The sequence below is a fragment of the Ovis canadensis genome, chromosome Y (genome assembly GCF_042477335.2).
Source record: "Ovis canadensis isolate MfBH-ARS-UI-01 breed Bighorn chromosome Y, ARS-UI_OviCan_v2, whole genome shotgun sequence".
NCBI lineage: Eukaryota > Metazoa > Chordata > Mammalia > Artiodactyla > Bovidae > Ovis > Ovis canadensis.
In genome coordinates, this window is record NC_091271.1 from 621,366 (window position 1) to 642,419 (window position 21,054).

The 21,054-nt window shown below is 51.7% G+C and overlaps 1 protein-coding gene across 1 annotated transcript; it reads right to left on the reverse strand.

Annotated features, from left to right (window-relative positions):
* Positions 1-784: 784 nt before the first annotated feature.
* LOC138929839 (cytokine receptor-like factor 2) lies at positions 785-20,667 on the reverse strand. The gene is made up of 8 exons (XM_070289526.1): positions 20,527-20,667; positions 15,351-15,453; positions 13,434-13,597; positions 11,924-12,057; positions 10,976-11,138; positions 9,451-9,556; positions 6,843-6,927; positions 785-2,916 (listed from the first exon to the last, which is right to left on the reverse strand). Exons 1-8 carry the CDS (start codon positions 20,630-20,632, stop codon positions 2,641-2,643), a joined length of 1,137 nt encoding a protein of 378 aa, XP_070145627.1. The 5' UTR covers positions 20,633-20,667; the 3' UTR covers positions 785-2,640.
* Positions 20,668-21,054: the final 387 nt, after the last annotated feature.

Sequence of the window (21,054 nt, forward strand, 5' to 3'; positions counted from 1 at the left end):
CGGGGTCGCAAAGAGTCGGACGCGACTGAAGCCACTTAGCCCAGCACATGGCTGATCCATGTTGAAGCAGGCCAGAGACCAACAGTGTTGTCATTATCCTTCAGTGAAACATAAACCAATTAAGAAAATAAAATAAAAAGAAGTGGTGGCGTGTTGAAACCCATCCCACGTAAGGATGGGGAGTGGGGTCCTGCCTCCCTCACTTCGCGGATGCCTGTCTGGAGACGAGGCACTGGAGACAGGGTCAAACCCAGGGCGCCGGTGAGAGCTCCGAGCAGGACTGCTAACACGCATTCACACCCTCCTTTCTCTGAACTGTTCAGGGGCCGTGGGATGCCGTGGTTTCAGAACAAAGCAGTTTTTTCTGAAACAGGATGTTCTAAACTTTCTCCCTGCTCAAAAGTCCCCCGCCCGACGCAACCGCCCAGCTTGGGATCTGTGAGCAGTGATTTCTGGGGTCCCCGCTCCCCGACTGGCCACCCTGCACAGCACCTCTGACCCGGACATGAGCCTTCCACACCAGGAGCGACCTGGTGAACGCCCGGCCTCCGGGGCAGGAGCTGGGGGCCCCTGACTGCAGCTGGAAACCTGGCCCGGAGTTGCAAAACCCACATCCCACAGATACAAGACACGTAGCCGTGTTTTCTGCAAGAGGCCCAGGGAACGGGTTGCTGAGCTGGAAAAAAAATGGGATGAGGGTCTTTCTCCGTTTGCAATACCCTGTCAAGCTGGCTTCCTGCGGTGGGTGTTGCATTCTGGTGTCAACTGAAAACTAGTGAGCAGCTGAAAGCAGAGGGTTATTTTATTCAGCGGGAGTGTGTGTAGGACTCCGAGCCAGCATCTCCGTAGCTCTGAGAACACAGCTCTGAGGAGGCCAGAGCGGGAGTCAGGCTGTATACAAGTTTGCAACAAACGGAACCGGCAGATCTGAACTCAAAGATCAGATATCAAGGGAAGGAATTTAGCATTCTATGTAAGGAAGGATGCAAGCTTGTGGGCTCACTGAATCCACTCCTTTCAAAGGCACCTCGGCTGTCTGGGGCCAAGCCTGTTTCCTCGGTCACGGATGGCTGATTCTTGCACTTTCCTCAGCCCCTCAGCCCCTTAGCTATCACCATGGGTATGGAGTGGCGGGGTCGGGGCGGGGGGCGGAGTGGATGGTGCAGTCTGAATCACAGTTTTAGGAGCTCACATTAATATTTGTCCCTTGGACTGCAAGGAGATCCAACCAATCCATCTTAAAGGAAACCAGTCCAGAATATTCACTGGAAGGACTGATGCTAAAGCTGAAACTCCAATCCTTTGGCCACCTGATGCGAGGAGCTGACTCACTGGAAAAGACCCAGATGCTGGGAAAGATTGAGGGTGGGAGAAGAGGGTGACAGAGGATGAGATGGCTGGATGGCATCACCGACTCAAATCGACATGAGTTTGAGTAAACTCCAGGAGTTGGTGACGGACAGGAGGCCTGGCGTGCTGCAGTCCATGGGGTCACAGACAGTCAGACATGATTTGGCCACTGACCAACATTCGAACTCAGAGGGGAGAAATCGCTGATGGCTGTGACACATCTCCTTTATTTGACACGGCAGGAGGTATTTTTCACTTCACACTGGCTTGCTGTTTGTTCACTGATAAAGGTGATTTCTTTCATTTGTACCTTTGTGGAGCAGTTTTCCAGAATGGGGAGACATTCTGCTAAATTAGACATCCTCGACACCAAACAGACACACACACACACACACACACACACAGACTCCAGGTATATCTGATCAAGCTTGTTTCCTGCATCCTGAAGACACAGACAAGATAAATTCAGTGCCAGCCTGAAAATTAAAAAAAAAAAACAAAACACCAGAGAAATCAATACTCTCGAAGTCTAGAAAGCTCCTGGACCTGAAGTCTAAGGGAATCCAGCTGGCATCTTCCGGTCTCCATGAACAGCAGCAAGCACTTACATTCCACCATAGTTATCCTGCTCACACTTTAAAAGAAATTTCAGTATCGAAAAAGAAACAATAACGTCTATTCAACCTGGGACGCTTTGTTCCCGCAGAGCGTCGTCACATTCAAGTATCTCTCAGGAGCAAGGTCCTGAGTCGCTGGTTAAACGGAACCCTGGTTTGCAAAAAGGCCTTGGTGATTGCCGGAAGGGGCTCTCCTGCCTGTCTGGGGCGGGAGGCGGGCGGCTGGTGCCCGTAAAGCAGGCGTTCTGCACCTCGCCTGCCGGGCACGTGTGGTGACTGGCAAATGATGCAGGAACCGGTTGCGAGTGGAAATATGGGAAGGACGGGGCGGGCGGGCATGCGCAACGCAGGCTGGTCTTGGTCGTCTATCCTTATGATTCATGTGAGCCAGGAGACAGCAAGAACCAGCCCGACCAAGCGTCTGCCACCTACAGGCAGTCCACCTTCAAGCCCTTGAACGTCGGCATGAATGGGATGCATTGGTTGGGGGTGTAGGGGTGCTGGGTGACCTCAGATGTGGGTTGGGGCTTTGGAGCACTCGGTGACCTTAGACGTCAGCATCCTTGGTTCTGGGGAGTCCCCTTTGTGGAGGTTTTTTTGGCTCCCAAGATGTTCTCCCAGGTCGTCAAGCATCAAGGTAGACTGGGATGTTGGCTTGTGAGTTTGCACCCCCTCATAACATCATGTAAGAGTTGTCATTCATCACAAACGTGAAATCCCCAAGAGAGACCACCCCGTGGCCCTGGGGCGGCTGGCAAGGGAGCTGGCCAGAGTCCCCGGTGGCCTCTTCCTCCCCCATCTGTGGGTACAGGGGGCTCGTCATCACCACGGTCTTGGGCGTCTCAGCCTCGGCCGGCTGGACCACCACGGCGTCTTCAGGGGCACACTCCAGCTCCCCGTCTTCCATTTTGTTCAAGGGCGCCACGTTCTGCGTGTCCTTGATCCACTCCTGCAAAGAGGAAACGTCTGTGATAACCTTATGGTCACCAGGGGGAAGGATGGGGGAGGGACAGTCAGGGAGTCTGGGATGGACATGGACACCCTGCTGGATTTAACATGGAGAACCAGCAAGGACCTGCTGGACAGCACAGGGAACTCTGCTCAATACTCTGTAATAACCTTATGGTTCCCGGGGAAAGGATGGGGGAAGGGATAGTTAGGGAGTCTGGGATGGACATGGACACGCTGCTGCATTTAACATGGAGAACCAGCAAGGACCTCCTGGACAGCACAGGGGACTCTGCTCAATACTCTGTAATAACCTTATGGTTGCCGGGGGAAGGATGGGAAAGGGATAGTCAGGGAGTCTGGGATGGACATGGACACACTGCTGCATTTAACATGGGGAACCAGCAAGGACCTGCTGGACAGCACAGGGAACTCTGCTCCATGTCAGGTGGCAGCCTGGATGTGAGGGGAGGTTGGAGGAGAGTGGGTACATGTATATGGATGGCTGAGTCCCCACTTGCTGTTCACACTGTTAATCATCTGTACCCCAATACAAAACGTTTTTGGTGTTAAAAAAATTAAAATTAAAAAAGTTACTGTGGCTCAGACTCTGTGTCGGAAAGCCCTGCCTTCGGACCTGGTGCGTCTTCACACATGTGCTTGGCGCGGACACTTTCCCCGGCTGGGACAAAAAAGGCTCTCCTGTCTAGCACCCTGGTCCGGAATCCTGTGGTTTTCACACCTGCCTTCTGTCATCAGCCTCAAAGCGCCGGCCTGTGGTCGCTCCAGACACACAAGGGCGCCTGAACATCTTTTCAGAAACCCAGATCCGTTGTTCACTCCCATGTATGCTGTTTGAGATGGGAGTGATGAGGTGTCAGAAGGAGGACCTTCCGTCAGCAGTCAGCAGGTCTGATGGGGTGGACGCTGAATTTCTAACAGGTGACCCAAGATTTCCTGAGGTTGGGAGCTCCATGGGACTGCCCTCCTCAAGGGGACTCCTCTCTCCCTTCTAACATCCCTCCCCGGCTCCTTCTTCTAGCCCCAGTTTTGGGGGAAAAAATTGAGGTTCCCTGTCCTAAATTCTGTCGTAATCCCCTTTCCTCTCCCTTGAGAGGGACCGGGACACAACTCCCCAGTATGCCCCTTTGACGTGCGGAGGATGCTGACCCGCAGGCGGCTAAGTATCAAGAGTTGCAGAGCCTGTTCTCTGCTCTCCACGTATCTGCCCTAAAATCGATGTCAATATTAATTAATGACCCTTTGGGAAAGTACATGTACACTTGGAAGAGTCCCCCAGTCCCTTCCAACTCCAGAGACAATGCTTGTCACCTGAGAGAGCTTGAGTCTGCACAAAATCTCACTAAACGACCTTCATTTCTGAAGCGATTCCTAGTCACCTCGTCTCATCGCGCCTGCCACTCACAGATCCCCAAGCCCTTTCCCTTTACCTAGTCTCTTCCGAACAGTCCATCATCCTTTGTTAAAACGGCAAATCAGGGCCACGGTTTACCTACCTCCCGGGCGTGTTCACGTCTCTCTCTTTAATCTTTCTGGTCTGTTTAATTTGCAGGGCCTCAGGGACCGCACTTAAGAGGTTAGAAGAAAAAAAATTTTTTTTTTTTCTTTTCATCTCCTACAACTAATTAGTTTTCAATTCAGTTAAGCTTAATGGACTTCCCAGGTGGTACTAGTAGTGAAAAAAAAAAAGCAAAAATGAAACAACAACAAAAAACCGCCTGCCAACGCAAAGGACCTAAGAGATAGCAGTTTGATCCCTGAATCAGGAAGATCCCCGGGAGAAGGAAATGGCAAGCCACTTCAGGATTCTTGCCTGGAGAATTCCACGGACAGAGGAGCCTTGGGGGCTGCAGTCCATGGGGTCACAAAGAGTTGGCTACAACTGAAGCAATTGAGAAAAAAAAAAAAAAGAAGGAACTGAACACTAAACTCTCTTCCTAAAATAACGATATACCCACGCGCTACCCCTCAGAACGTGGGAACAGGACTTAATTTGGAAACAAGGTCTTTTCTTTGCAGAGGTGATGGAGTGAAGGGTCTGAGATGAGGTTCCTCCTGGCTGGGGGTGGGCCTAAACCCCATGGCAGGGTCCTTATAAGACACAGAAGAGGGGAGACAGGGATGCAGAGGAGAAGCCACGTGGAGACGTGGAGACGGGGGCAGAGACTGGAGGGAGGCGGCCACCAGCCCAGGGACGGCCGCCCGGAGCCCCCGGAAGCTGGAAGAGGCGGGGAGGACCCTCCCCTGGAGCCTCTGCAGGGAGCCCAGCCCTGGGACATCCTGACCTCAGACGTGTGGTCCCCAGGACCGGGCAGAGGATGAGTGTGTGATGCTTTGCACCCCCAGGTCTGTGGCAGCCCCAGGGAATGCACGGTGCTCTGATCCCGGCGTGCTATCAAATCCACACCGGGTGATGCGAGGAGCCGGACCCCCCGCCTCGCTCCGTCTGCCCCAGTTCCTCCTCGGCCCCCTCCCTGTAAGCGCTTATCAGGGGAACGAAGTTTAACGACCATCAACGTTGAAAAGCGGAAATGCAGGTTTCGCTGTCGGCCCCCGCGCAAGTGGGAACAGAGTAAGAACGGAACCTCCTGATAAGATCAGGAGGCGTGGAGGCTGGAAAATCCCATGGGCCTGCGGCGGCGGGATGTCAAGAGGTTTATTTCAAGAGAAGCCGCCCTCGGAGACCCTTGGATCCACTTTCTCTGACCAAAAGAGAAAAACAGGAAACCGCTGCTTTCGGATTCGAAGAGGCTTGCAGGCGTTTGAAGAGTAATAAAAGCCTTTTGTTGTTGTTGTTGTTGTTTTCTTTTTCTTTTTCATTAATGATGAATCAGCCCCACTGTTCATTGCAACTCTTTACAATGGCCCAGACCCAGATGCGGCCTTAGTGTCCATCCACACAGTAATTAATGAGCAGACATTTCCTCCTCCAGGGGGATCTTCCCCATCCAGGCATCGAACCCACGCCTCCTGCTTTGCAGGCGTATTCGTTACCATCTGAGCCACCGGGAAAACCCCCGATAAAGGACATGTGACGTATATATACACACCCTGGAATGTTGCTTACTCATAACAAGGATGAAATAAATGCCATCTGCAGCGACAGAGATGGACCTAGAGATTGTCACACCAAGTCAAGTAAGTCACACAGAGAAGGAGAAATATCCTATGTCAGCCCTTTCATGCAGACACTAAAGAGAAACGTTACAAGTGAACTTAGGTACAAGACAGGAACAGGCTCACAGGCTCCGAGAATGAACTTATGGTTCCCGGGGGAAGGGTGGGGGAAGGGACAGTCAGGGAGTCTGGGATGGACATGGACACACTGCTGTGTTTCACATGGAGAACCAGCAAGGGCCTGCTGGACACCACAGGGAAGTCTGCTCAATACTCTGTAATAACCTTATATTCCCAGGGGGAAGGATGGGGGAAGGGATAGTCAGGGAGTGTGGGATGGACATGGACAAACTGGTGTATTTAACATGGAGAACCAGCAAGGAGCTGCTGTCCAGCACAGGGAAGTCTGCTCAATACTCTGTAATAACCTTATGGTCACCAGGGGGAAGGATGGGGGAAGGGACAGTCAGGGAGTCTGGGATGGACATGGACACACTGCTGTGTTTAACATGGAGAACCAGCAAGGGCCTGCTGGACAGCACAGGGAACTCTGCTCAGTGTCACATGGCAGCCTGGATGGGAGGGGAGTTTGGGGGAGAATGGATACGTGTACATGGATGGCTGAGTCTCTTTGCTGTCCAGCTGAAACTGTCATTAATTGGCTGTACCCCAATGCAAAATAAAAAGTTGATTTTAAAAAATGCCTCTAGGCAGAAACAAATAAAACATGGAAGAGGGGTGATATGAGGCCTTCCCCAGAGCAAGCCTGTACAAGGAGATGCTGCTTACCTGGAAGTTGCCTTGGTGGGACTCAAAGAGCCCCAAGAAGGAGAACCTGGGATCAGGAACGCTGGGCATGAGAACCTTCTTGATCCTGAAACGGACATGGACGGTCTGGTCAGATGGGCTGGCAGCCCTGAGCGGGGCATCCACGGGGAAAGACCCCCACCAGGGGCCTAGGACAGCAGCATGTGGATGTCGGAGACACAGGACCTTGGCGGAGCTGCGTCCGCTTGAGAAAAAGCAGAGCCAGGGGATGCCCTCTGCCTGAAACGAGAGCATCCCAGTGTGGGCAGGGCTGATTAAAAAATCTGCCTAAAAGGAGAGCATCAATTTCCCTCCTGATTAAAAAAAAAAAAAAAGCAATAATCCCATTCATAAAAGCATGCCCTCCTGTAGCAGGAAATGGAGAATGAGGCATTATCAGCAAGATGGTGTCAGGATGATTCCATTCAGACAACCTTCATCTGCCTACAGTTTGGATCACACATCTCTTAATCACCTCCCCACAATTTACACCCATCCAGACTCCCTCTTCCCTTGTCTGGTGACTTCTCCACAGATTACTGCCCTTTGTTAAAATGCTATAAAAGTCCCCAGATGAACTGCCTGGTTAGCTGTTCACTTGCTTCCTGTGAATGACTTGGGCACTTAAAAATATTACATCCAAAAAGAAATATAGGCATACTCTTCTGTTACTGTCTTTGGTTGGCCAATTTAATTTGCAGGCCCCTAGGGACAGAACATAAGAGAGGTTCCCATCTGATAGGATGCTAATCCTACGGGAGTGGGACCCTTATAATAAGAGGTGGTCAGCACACAGACACACACAGAGAGAGGGAGGACCATGTGAGGACCCGGAGGAGACGGCCGTCTGCACGCCCAGCAGAGGGGTCTCAGGAGGAGCCAGCCCTGCCCGCGCCGGGACCTCAGGCTCCAGCCTCCAGGACTGGGAGAAATCAATGTTGTTTGAACCCCCAGTCTCTGGCGCTCTGTTACGGCAGCTCTGGGAAAATAATACAGTTGATTAGACCACTCATTGTAACAGAAGCTTTCTTAAAGACAGGAGGAGTGTTTCCACCCCCCGCCCCCTCAAGAAGTGTATCCTTCAGACTCCCTTAGGAGTGGTTTCAGTTTTGAATTAAAAAACACCGCAGCAAAACAAAACAAGAGCAAAAAAAAAAAAAATCAGACCTGTCACTCGTCAACACCCCTATCTGACAGCGGCATCTCCTCCCCGCTCCCTACTTCCTCTGTTCCCAAGCAGAGAATGACGAAGGTGGCATCTGTCTGAGCTGGGGAGAGCGGGAAATCTCGACTGGAGAATTAATAGGCAATGTGCAAGAATTCGGAGAATTACCCCCATGCTGTCTGCAACCATGAAGGAAGGGCCTTGAAACTGTCTGACTCAGCCTGGCTCAGACCCAGCGTGAGTGGTCCAGAATGCGCCCCATCTGTCTCTATACATCACTCCCGTTGTTGCTATGGAAATGGCAACCTGAGAAATAAAGATGGCGCCCACAGTCCTGGGCATCAGTCCCTTGAAACATCACCAACAGTCAAATGCCTGGGCACAACTAAGCTCGAATAAGGCTGGAAATGGCAGCAGTTAAATTATTGCCTGGAAGGATAACAGAGAGAAGTATTTAACGTCACATTTTTTAAAAGTTTTCTATGGTTTCAGAGAATCATGTTTGGCTATATCTGTAACTGGATTCACAAGCTTTTCTTGTCCAATTCTCCTCACATCACTCACCACGTTGCCCAGTTTAATAAATATGAATAAAAATTAAAACATGTTGTACACGCTTGCCATTCTAACATGATAGGAGGACAGAGCTCAGTGCGGTGTGCGTTTGAAGAACGTTCACTACAATAAACTTAGAACAATTATTAAAAAGCTGAGACATCACTTTGCTGACAAAGGTTGGTACAGTCACGGCTATGTTTTTTTTCCAGTAAGTCATGTACAGATGTGAGAGCTGGACAGGAAAGAAGGCTGAGCGCCGAAGAACTGATGCTTTCACACTGTGGTGCTGGAGAAGACTTTTGAGAATCCTTGGACAGAAAGGAGATCAAACGAATGCTAAAGGAAATGAGTCCTGAATATTCATTGGAAGGACTGATGCTGAAGCTGAAACTCCAATACTTTGACCACCCGATGTGAAGAACTGACTCACTGGAAAAGACCCTGATGCTGGGAAATATGGAGGGCAGGAGGACAAGGGGACGACAGAGGGTGAGATGGTTGGATGGCATCAGTGACTCGATGGACATGAGTTTGAGCAAACTCCGGGAGTTGGTGATGGACAGGGAGGCCTGGCGTGCTGCGGTCCACGGAGTCAGACACAACTTAGTGACTAAACAGCAGTACCGCTCATACGTATGAACATTGCTGCCTCTTATGGTCTTCATGAGAATACTTCTCAAATTCTGCAGGGATCTCCACACCTTTGCACTATTCACCTCTGTTTTCTTGTCATGTACCATGTGCATTAGAGAGAAAGTGAAATTCAGCTAAATAACCACATCACACAATTATTCCCCCCCCCCCCAACTCACTACATATGGGAACCAAAGCCCATGTGTGTGAGGAGTCTGGCGGGGGTGGCCTTACCTGTGTAGTTTCCACAGAGACAGAAGCAGAAGGAAGACTGTCAGGAAGGAGACCATGCCAGCAATTAAAATAAACTTGGGGAAAAGGTTGTTTTCCCAGCACGAATCTAAAGGGAAATGGAACGAGGCCTGTGAAGTTTTCATCATGATACGGTCACACTCTAATCACCCCCCACCCCAGCCACGGCCGTTTTTCCTTCCCTCGAGAATTGTCAGCGTCAGCAGATGTTGCTTTTGGTGTGAAATATCCTGGTAAGGAGAGGTGGGTACTCTGGAGAGGGAGATGCTGGGCAGAAGGAAGCACAGACTCACCTTATTCCTAGGGGTGTTTGAGGGTATCAGGGCTTGATTTGGTGTGTCTATCTGTCCAGCTGTCTATCTGTGTCTCTATCCATCTGTCTGTCTGTCTATCTGTCCAGCTGTCTATCTATCTGTGCGTCTATCCATCTGTCTGTCTCTCCATCTATCTATCTTCCCCGCTGGGTCAGCAGTAGAGAATCTGCCTGCAATGCAGGAGACCCGGGTTCGATCCCTGGGTCGGGAAGATCGCCTGGAGGAGGAAATGGCAATGCACTCCAGTATTCTTTCCTGGAGACTCCCACGGATGGAGGAGCCTGGTGGGCTGCAGTCTATGGGGTCACAGAGCCGAGCGAATGAGCAGGCATCCGCGCAGCTGTCTGCCATCTACCCGTCTATTATCCACCTACTTGTCTACCTCCGGTCACGCCTCTCTGTCGAGCTATACGTCGCATCTATCTGTCTCTGCCGTGTACCCATCATCAACTTACCTACACCCGCTCCCTAGGTCACTTCAGTCGTGTCTGACTCTCTGCGACCCCGTGGACTGTAGCCCATCAGGCGCCTCTGTCCGTGGGCTTCTCCAGGCAAGATTACTGGGGTGGGTGGCCATGCCCTCCTCCAGGGCATCTTCCTGATCCAGGGATCGAACCCCCGTCTCCTGTTCTCCTGCACTGCAGGCAGACTCTTTACCACTAAGCCATCTGGGAAGCCTCTCCTTATCTACGTCTGTAATCTACCGTCATCTATCCATTAAGCATCTATTATCTACTATTTATCTTCTATGTATCGATACATCTATCTATGTCTCTATACATATATCCACAGAACAACATTCAGTCGTGTCCGACTCTTTGCGACCCCATGGACTATACCGCGCATGGGATTCTTCAGGCCAGAATACTGGAGTGGGTAGACTTTCCCTTCTCCAGGGAATCTTTTCAACCCAGGGCTTGAACCCAGGTCTCCTGCATTGTAGGCAGATTCTTTACAAGCGGAGCCAGCAGGGAAGCCCAACAACATTCAGAAATAACACTTTTTATTCTTGCTGGGCCAATAGACATGAAAGTGAAGCTTAGTGCGATGATAACGGCCACAGGAAGAGCCATTGCTTCCGCAGTGACCTCTGCAGAAGGCCTTGGGGTCATCCCCAAGGCGCCCCATTCCGCCCTCCCCGCACAGAGCCCGCTGGCCCGTACTGGGCAGCGATGCTGCGTGACAAGCATTACCTCGCAGCTCACCCCTCTGCTGGTGCGTCACCTCTGACCAGTCACTGGGGTACGTTTCTGAGCCGTAGGCAAACTCCAGGGCTTTCACCCTGGCCCGGAAGAAATAACACTTCTCAGGATCCAGACCGTCGACGGTGATGTTGCAGGTCTCAGCCTCTGTGGACTGGAGCAGACAAATCACGCACGGTGAGCCCTGACTGCCGCGTTCTTCTTGTCCCACAGATTTGCATGAGGTTCCTGCTTCCAGGACTTCCTTCTCCTGTTTCACTTCTCTCTGGACAGATGTTTATCCTCAAAACAACAGCAGGAAAAAAAAAAAAAAAGCCCTTCTCTCCAAAAAGGAAATAAATCCGTCATAACGAACATGATGAAAGATGCTTCTGAAGACTTTCTAAGGTCTTCCTTTTTACAAAAGTAATTTGAAAAATGTATTTATTTATTTGGCTACATCAGGGCTCAACTGCAATACGTGGGATCTTCGTCACAGAACACCAGCTCAGTCATTGCCTCACAGGCTGAGCTTCCCTGACGCACATGGAATCCTGGGTTCCCGGACCAGGGATGGAACCCACCCACGTGGCCTGCTTTGCAAGGCGGATTCCTAACCACTGGACCGCCAGGGAAAGTGAAAAGGAAAGTGCCAGCCGCTCAGTCGTGCCCGACTCTCTGCGACCCCGTGGACTGTAGCCCGCCAGGCTCCTCTGTCCATGGGATTCTCCAGCAAGAATACTGGAGTGGGTTGCCATTTCCTCCTCCAGGGGATCTTCCCCACCCAGGGATCGAACCCGGGTCTCCAGCATCGCAGGCGGATTCTTTAGCGTCTGAGCCGCCAGGGAAGCCGATAATCGCGTGAGCAAATGCATAAAGCCAGTCTGGATGTCTGTGTCTCTCTGCCTCCCCATCCTGGGGGTGCCTACTCACACCCGACCCGGGACGACGAAACCTCACCTGCCACACAGCGTCAAAGACGGTCTTGTGTTGGATTTCATACTGGAGGTCGTTGTATCCCAGGTTGGAGCAGGTCACCGTCACGGCCTCCTGGCGCCACTGGAAGCTCAGGTCGCCGGGGGATCTGGGTTTCACTGAGAATGAGAAACAGCGCGGTGAGCAGCACCGCCGAGAAGGTAAACACGGCCCGTCTCTGAGCTCACAGCGGCCCCTGGGCTTCGGTCCCCTTTCCTCTCTGCCTGCTGCCCATCCTCTCCCGAATACTGCATGGGACGTGAGGCTTCCTTGTCTTTAGTGCATGGGCAGTTAGAAGGGCTAGCCAGCTCTCCAAGCACCCGTGAGGGTCTCGTGGAAAGGCGCTCCCCTGAAACTGGGGGAGAAAGATTTCAGGATGTGTCATGGAACAAATCCTGTTCCCACCAGTCGCCTTGAGCTGCTGGCCCCTAGCCCTTCACCATCTCCGGAAAGAGGATCATTACAGAGGTCTAACGTAAGATGAGGTCGTAGAGACCGTGGGATTGAACAGTCAGACAGAGAAGGAAAAACATCCTGTGACATCCGTTATATGCAGAGTCTAAAAAGATAGGACACAGTGAATGTAGTTACAAAACAGAAAGAGACAGACCTAGAGAGCAAACTTACCACCACCAGGGGGAGAGGACGGGGGAAGGGATAGTCAGGGAATCTGGGATGGACAGGGACACACTGCTGCATTTAACATGGAGAACCAGCAAGGACCTGCTGGACAGCACAGGGAACTCTGATCAAAACTTTGTAATAACCTTATGGTTCCCAGGGGGAAGGATGGGGAAGGGATAGTCAGGGAGTCTGGGACGGACATGGACACACTGCTGTGTTTAACATGGAGAACCAGCCAGGTCCTGCTGTCCAGCACAGGGAACTCTGCTCAACACTCTGTAATAACCTTATGGTCACCAGGGGGAAGGATGGAGGAAGGGATAGTCAGGGAGTCTGGGATGGACATGGACACACTGCTGTGTTTAACACGGAGAACCAGCAAGGACCTGCTGGACAGCACAGGGAACTCTGCTGAGTGTCACGTGGCAGCCTGGATGGGAGGGGAGTTTGGGGGAGAGTGGATACATGTGTATGTGTGACTGGGTCCCTTAGCTGCCCAGCTGGTGTCACCACAGCTTTTTTAATCGGCTACGTTGTTTAGTCGGAAATCATGTGTGACTCTTGCAACCCTGTGGACGGTAGCCCCACCAGGCTCCTCTGTCCGTGGGATTCTCCAGGCACCCATACTGGAGTGGGTTGCCATTTCCTTCTCCAGGGGAATCGTCCCCACCCAAGGGTCAAACCTCCCAGCGGATTCTAAGATGGACCTCTGACATTCCAACCGTCAATGAAAAAGAAAGAAAGAAAGGGCCGTTACATCACAGAAACGTAGATCCAAACAGCACGCTTTGGAGAGACTGGTTCACTCCATTGTGTATGGCGGCTCCTAACCCGAGACGCATAGTCACCCCTCAAGGTACTTAACACGTACGGTAAGCGCTGATCGCTAGGTTCTTGGTGAGAAGAGGCTGTGTTCCATTCCGGATGGAAAAATACAGAGGCCCATCTCTTTGCACCTCCAGCAGGCACCCGGCGCTGCAACCGTGTTGAAGGATATAGCTGGAGCATGGTCTGTATTCCTCCCTTTTATCGAATCTGGAATTTTAAAAAGAGAATCACTCAGTCGTGTCGCGTCCTCGAAAATAACATCTTGGGGGCTTCCCTGGTGGCTCAGCGGAGGAAACAATCCGCCTGCCGATGCAGGAGATTCGCATTCGATCCCTGCGCCGGGAAGGTCCCACACGCTACGGAGCAAGCAAGCCCGTGAACCGTACCGACGGACTCTACTCTCATCTGCTTCGATGACCTCCCTCCCCTTACGACTACAGCAAGACCTGTCAAAACAGAAAAGGACCCCCTCTCTCTCAAATGTTGACGGCCCTTCGATGGATCCCGTAGGGGCTGAACGCTGGCGCTGCAAACGGCCTGCCTACCCGCTAACCCGGAACCTGTGAACAAGACCTTATTAAGAAGCAGGGTCTCTGCAGCTGTGATGGAGTGAAGGGTCTGAGATGAGGTCCGCCTGAGTGGGGGTGGCCCTAAACGCCACCACAGGGTCCTTATAAGACACGGAAGAGGAGAGACACGGACGCAGCGGAGAAGCCACGTGGAGACGGAGGCGGAGACGGGAGGGAGGCGGCCACCAGCCCAGGGACGGACGCCCAGAGGCCCCAGGAGCTGGAAGAGGAGGGGAGGACCCTCCCCTGGAGCCTCTGCAGGAAGCCCAGCCCGGGAACACCCTGACTTCAGACGTCTGGTTCTCAGGACTAGGGGAGGATACATTTTGGTTTTTTCCGTTGTTCCAAGTTACCCAGCTTGTTGTAGTTTGTTGAGACCATCTAAGATTCTATTAATGGTATCAATAATAATAATTGCTGTCACATAGCAATACCATGAGCAATCAATAAATTGGTATCAATAAATAACTGACCTCCAGAGCAACCAAGCCCTTGATTCAAGGATGCACTTTTAACAGGGATGTGCCAAAAGTGGGTAAAGCTTTCAGACTCTGCTGCAGTGTTAACAGGAAGCCTAGAGACAGGTTTACGCTCCATCCTTAAGACTCAACCCCAATCTGTGATGAGATCAAGAATTATCTCCTATATGACAGAAAAAATCGCTGCTCAGGAAGAAAAAAAAATGACACGAGCTATCTGTGAGCCCACCTATACCATCCGGCACTTAATTTTTTGCCCCATGAGTCTTATTTTCCCAACAAATTCATCTTAAAAATTTCCCTCTTCTGTTTGCCTTCCCGCCTATCTCGTGTTTTATCAGATGGCAACGACTCAAGCCCTCACCGAACACCCCCCTACTCTTTACAAAAGTGAGACCAAATTCATTGGGAAAAAAAAAAAAAAAAAACCCTGGCTCCCACGTGGCCGCTCAGGTCGTTGAGTCAAGCGAGGCAAAGCGCCCCGTGAAAGGGGGAAATGGGTGTTTCTTGGAAGGCGGCCCCTGGAGAGCAGGGAATATAGTTGAAGGCAACAGAGTTGAAGGCGGGCAAAGAGTTGCCGGCACGTTGCAGGGGGCCCCGTGGAGTCAGACCGCTCTGCACCTCCTGCGAGAATCCTGGCGGTTTCCAGCGAGACTCAGGCATCCTCGGTTAGAAGGCCTGGGAGCTGTGGTTACTGGTGGTGGGGTGGGGGGGGGGGGGGTCTCCAGAGGGCACATTCGCACAGTCACACTCGAACTTAACAGTTCTTCACTTCCTGGCTGCCCCCATCGGTGCCGTATTCCGAGGAAAAACGCTTTAGCCAAAGGCATGGTTTTCCAGGGTCGTGGGGGAGGGGGGGGCGGCGCCTTACTTGCAGACGGACGTGAAATTAATCCCAGTGACGGCACTTACTTGTAAACGAACGTGAAATTAATCCCGGCGTATGCACTTGTGTTCCAGGTAATCTGCACGGTTTCAAAATTAAAGTTGATCACCTGAAGCTGCAATGCGCTTCCTGTGCAGAAAAAAAAAAAAATTTTTTTTTTAAGATAAGCAGAGAGGACTCTGAGGCGACGCTGGAAAGGCTTTGACATTTATAAAATGATGTCAGCACTCGTAAGAATGATGCGGTGCTTTAAAAAAAAAAATTGTTGATGCATCTTATTTAGCCCGGCGTAATCAGAGTATTGGCCTGCCATGATGCCTCAGTGGGTAAAGAAGCCATCGGCAGAGCGGAAGTCACCGGAAATGCGGGTTGGATTCCAGGGCGGGGAAGATCCCCCTGGAGGAGGAAACGGCAACCCACTCCAGTGTGCTTGCCTGGAGGATCCCATGGACAGAGGAGCCTGGCGGGCTACAGTCCCCAGGGTCGCAAAGAGTGGGACACGATCAAGTCACTAGGCATGCATGCAACGAGAATATTATCAGGTCAGCATTTAGCCATCGTCATCATTAGATCATCGAGTTATTATCCATCCGTTCTCGGTGTTTATGTATCTATCAATAACGATCACCTGCGTCATCTATCTAGGTGACCATCTATGTGACGATGTACAGATATCTGTCTCGTTAGCTGTAATTATCAACACATTTTACAGTTTTACTATGTGTCCAGAGTCTGGTGTGTTTGGCCCTTATAATACAAGAATGATACAGTTCTTCAAAGGCAGTATAGAAACCATTTTACAGTAACTGTAAAGGGGTCATCGCTTTTCACAGACAAGAAGCACTGTGCTGTGCACCTGTAACTTATATTAATGTTTGATGCATCGGCTGCGCGAGCGAGCCTGCGCGCTCCGTGGTGTCCGACTCTTTGCGACCCTGTGGACCGCAGCCCGCCGGGCTCCTCTGTCCAAGGGATGCCCCACGCAAGAATCCTGGAGTCGGTTGCTATGCCCTCCTCCAGGGGAATCTTCCCCACTGAGAAATCGAACCCGAGTTTTCCGTGGCTACTGCTCTGCAGGCGGAATCTGGACCGCTGAGCCACCGGGGAAGCTCATGCATCAGCTCTGTGTCAACTAAACCATCTATAAATCAATTATCCTTCTGTTAAAAAAGAAAGAATGTTTTGTTTTTTTAAAGAATTGAGTTGTGTGCTTAAAGAGCTGAATCACCTGGCGAGTGAATTAACTAAGCTGTTAACCAGAGCATTACCACCCCCGCCCCCCATCCACCTTTTTTGCCTAATTTCGTTTCCTCCAGATCCTCCTCACGTCTGACACTTACTTTGTCGTCTAACACCGGTGAACAGGGAACCCCACGGAGAGGGTCTTGAAAACGGGAGCCTCCTATCTCACAGATCCAGATGGTCCTGAAAGGTCTGGGCGCTTTTGTAAACATGACTTCGTTTCTGTTAATTTCTTCTTCTTTTTTTTTTTTTTTTAACTTTTTCTCAGAAAACCAACCAACGTCATGAGCAATCTGGACGTGAACAAACGTACCAGCTGCGGGCCTCCGACAGGCAGACGCGTCGTGTAAATACCAAGAACTCCCCGCACCCACCCCCCCCTCCCCAGAGGTAGAACCAGCTTCCCAATTTGGAGAGCGCATAGAAAAACGTGCGGATGAATCGGGGGCGTTTGTTCCAGCGAGATCGGGCGTTCAGAGGGACTTGGAGCCCAGCCCTGCTGGGTATTTCCGAGGGGGTGTGACTAAGGTCATCCGGGGCGGCAGATCGTGGGGGCAATCGGCACATCATCCGTTACATCGTCGGAGATAGAGTCTTAGGGCCTTTTTCCATCCGGGAAGGCTGAGGCAGTTCAAGCAGCCTTGGCTGTTATGGATACCACACGGGTTTTACATTTATACACGCTGCTGCTGCTGCTAAGCCGCTTTGATCGGTCCGACTCTGTGCGACCCCATAGACGGCAGCCCAGCAGGCTCCACTGTCCCTGAGATTCTCCAGACAAGAACACTGGAGTGGGCTGCCATTGCCTTCTCCACATCTCCAGCTATGTCTGTATCTACATCTGACTTCCCTGGTGGCTCAGATGGTAAAGCGTCTTGCTTACAATGCAGGAGGCCCGGGCTCGATCCCTGGGTCTACATATAATATCTCTGTAGTCATATCTACGGAATCTCATCCCACTAGCTTCCCAGGTGGCGCTAGAGGTGAAGAATCCACCTACCAACACTGGAGACGCACGAGATATAGGTTCGACCTCCGGGTCGGGAAGATCCCCTGGAGGTGGGCATGACAACCCACTCCAGTGTTCTCGCCTGGAGAATCCCGTGGACAGAGGAGCCTGACGGGCTACAGTCCACGGGGTCGCACAGAGTCGGACATGACTTGCTCACACACACTCCGTCTCTTGCCCACACCGCCTTCTTACTTCTAGAGCAGCTCGTGAACTCAAGGGCACAGCAGCGAAGACCCAGCAACAGCCAAAAGCAAAGACATAGATTTAAAAAAATAGCATCTCGAGAGCCGTTGCTTCGTCCCGCGTCTCTGCTACAGACTCAGATTGGGTACCAGGTCGTCTGCTTCGACGACCTCCCTCCCCTTACGACTACAGCAAGACCTGTCGAAACAGAAAAGGACCCCCGTCTCTCTCAAATGTTAGCACCCCTTGAATAGGCCCTGTAGGGCTTGAACTGCGGCGCTGCAGATGGCACACCTACGTGCTAACCCCAGAACCTGGGAACAGGACCTCATTAAGAAACGGGGTCTTTGCAGGTGTGATGGAGTGAAGGGTCTGAGATGAGGTTCCTCCTGGGTGGGGGGTGGCCCTAAACCCCATGACAGGGTCCTCATAAGACACAGAAGAGGGGAGACACAGACAGAGAGGAGAAGCCACGTGGAGACGGAGGCAGAGACGGCAGGGAGGCGGCCACCAGCCCAGGGACGGACGCCTGGAGCCCCCAGAAGCCAGAAGAGGCGGGGAGGACCCTCCCCTGGAGCCTCTGCAGGAAGCTCAGCCCTGGGACACCTTGACCTCAGACGTCTGGTCCCCAGCCCTGGGGGTGTGTGCGTTTTCCTTGTAAGTTCAAGGGCATTTTTGAGGGGGGCAAAGGTGCCTCATCAGCAGCCCAGGAGCCCTGCCATCGAAGCATGATGGCCTCAGGCGGAAATACTGATAGTCCACTGCAGCCGTGAAGTCTGACTCTGCTCATTAAAAATGGATCAACTGAGTGGAAATGGCCCCTGAGGGAGTCTCTCGACACAACTCTGGGACCTTGGGTGGGAAGAGGGGCTGCTTTATTAAGGCCATGCCCAGTGGGTTCTTAGGGTCTTATACCCGTAATGACCTCAGGCAAACAAAGGCCATTATAAAGTGAGCCCTGCATTTTCCAGGAAGTTCCTACAAAGGATCTGACTGAGCCCAGCTTCACAGGGGGATGAGCCCTCAGCCCTTCCAAGCTCTCTCCCATGTCCTTGAAAGAAAAGCTACGATAAACCTACACAGTGTATTAAAAACCAGAGACATCACTTTGCCAACAAAGGTCCGTCTAGTCAAAGCTATGATTTTCCCAGTGGTCAGGTACGGACGAGAGTTGGATCCTAAAGAAGGCTGAGCACCCAAGAATGGATGCCTTTGAACTGTGGTGTTGGAGAAGACTCTTGAGAGTCCCTTGGACTGCAAGGAGATCCAACCAGTCCATCCTAAAGGAGATCAGCCCTGGGTGTTCATTGGAAGGACTGATGCTGAAGCTGAAGCTCCAATCCTTTGGCCCCCTGCTGCAAAGAACTGACTCATTTGAAAAGACCCCGATGCTGGGAAAGTTGAAGGCAGGAGGAGAAGTGGATGACAGAGGATGAGATGGTTGGATGACATCACTGATTTGATGGACATGAGTTTGAGTAAGCTCCGGGAGTTGGTGATGGACAGGGAGGCCTGGTATGCTACGGTCCATGGGGTCAGAAAGAGTCGGACACGACTGAGCAACTGAACAACAAAATCTTACTATTGTATTTGTGCTTAAGTGGTTCAGATTCCAGAGCTGGTCTAAACTGCACTTTTCCATCCAAACTCCGGATGCAGGACTGGCAGTCAGGAGGAAGCTACAGCTCTCAAGGAGTCTGTGGCCGTGGGCACGCCAGGCCTAGCCGGGTCTTCCTCTCTTACTTCTGTTGCTGGAAGACGGGAGGCCAGATCTGGACTCCGATCTGCACACAGCTTGGGAAATTACGTGAGTGTCAGGCCTGGGGACACCCCATATCCAGGCTCCCTCCCCCTCCCCCCCTGCTGGAAGCACAGTTCTCCTCCCCACACACACACAGGGCTTCAGCCCAGAAGGTCCCTGAGAACCCGTCCAAACCAGCTGGGCAAGAGGCCATCTCCAACAGGGATGGTCTAGCGTGGGGTGATGCCCGCGGACAGTTCAGAAAAAGAACGTCAGGAACGTGCCATCGTCAGCTCCCACCTGGGCCACCCTCAGCGTGAAAGCATTAGTCACTCAGTCATGTCAGACTCTTTGCAACCCCGTGGACCGTGGCCCACCAGGCTCCTCTGTCCATGGGGATTCTCCAGGCCGGAATACTGAAGTGGGTAGCCATTCCCGTCTTCAGGGCATCTTCCCGACCCAGAGATCGAATCTGGGTCTCCTACATTGCCAGGTGGGTCCTTTACTGTCTGAACCATCAGGGAAACCCCACCACAGAAAGGTAAGTATTCATTTAAGCAAAAGGCTTGCAACCTCTTTGCAGGCAGGCAGCACAGTGAAACCACCCAGATTTTCAGTTTTCTAGACGCGGGCTCTCGTATTTCTTTCTTTTTTTTTTTTTTTTTCCCATCTGAACCTAGTCTTGAAGGCAATGAAGAGGAGGGTCCTTTACAACAGGCAGACTCGGGTTTGTAGAGACTTCAGTCGTAACTGATTCTTTGAGACCCCCATGGACTGTAGCCCTTCAGGCTCCTCTGTCCACGGGGATTCTCCAGGCAAGAAGACTGGAGTGGACTGCTATGCCCTCCTCCAGGAGATCTTGCCGACTAAAGGAGGGGAACCTGTGAAAGCTCTGGTCAGCTTCACAAAGAAAACCGTGAGTTTGCAAAAGACACGTAAAAAGAAAATTTTTTAAAAAAGCAGAGATGTTGAAAGCAAGGGCATTTCAGGCAGACAGGCGGCTACAGCTGCGAGCAGGACTTACCCGGTTTGGTTTTCCCTGAAGCATTCGCGTGTCCCAGCAAGAAGACAGCAGCGGCCGCCCAGGGCAGAAAGACACGCCTCATGGTGGAGGCAGGAGGTGGAGGCATCGAGCAGAAAGTCGACTCCTCCAAGGGGACTTGGGCTCATGACTAACGTATGAAGGTCACCCCTTTTTTAAAAAGGTGGAAAGGAAACTGAGGAAATGACTACAGGAAACACACATGCTTTTATTTTAAAAGATGACTCTGGTCAGAAAGGAAAAAAAAAAAATGCAGAATCATTGTTTCAGCCTCGCCGATCATTTGCGCAGCCCCGCCGGATACAACTGTCTAGAGAGGCTGATCAGATAATGGATGTTGCCAGCCAGGGTTCTCAGCCTCTGGTGGGTCTTGAAAGTCCTGTGTTTGGAGACGGAGGCCCAGACAGGTCTCATCTAGCTGATGCTTTCTGGCTGCTCATCCAGGGTTAGGGAGATTTGGTCCAGCTCCCGATGGCATCAGAGGAAGCATGATGTCTGTGTAAGGGACAA

Bases quoted from the DNA above. Each gene is read 5' to 3' on its own strand.
- LOC138929839 (XM_070289526.1), bottom strand. From the start codon at position 20,632: ATGCCTCCACCTCCTGCCTCCACCATGAGGCGTGTCTTTCTGCCCTGG. The intron at 12,058-13,433 runs GTACGTGTTAAG...TCTCATTCTCAG, and splicing joins CCTAGCGATCAGCGCTTACC to TGAAACCCAGATCCCCCGGC. The intron at 11,139-11,923 runs GTGAGGTTTCGT...TGTCTGCTCCAG, and splicing joins TCTTTGACGCTGTGTGGCAG to TCCACAGAGGCTGAGACCTG.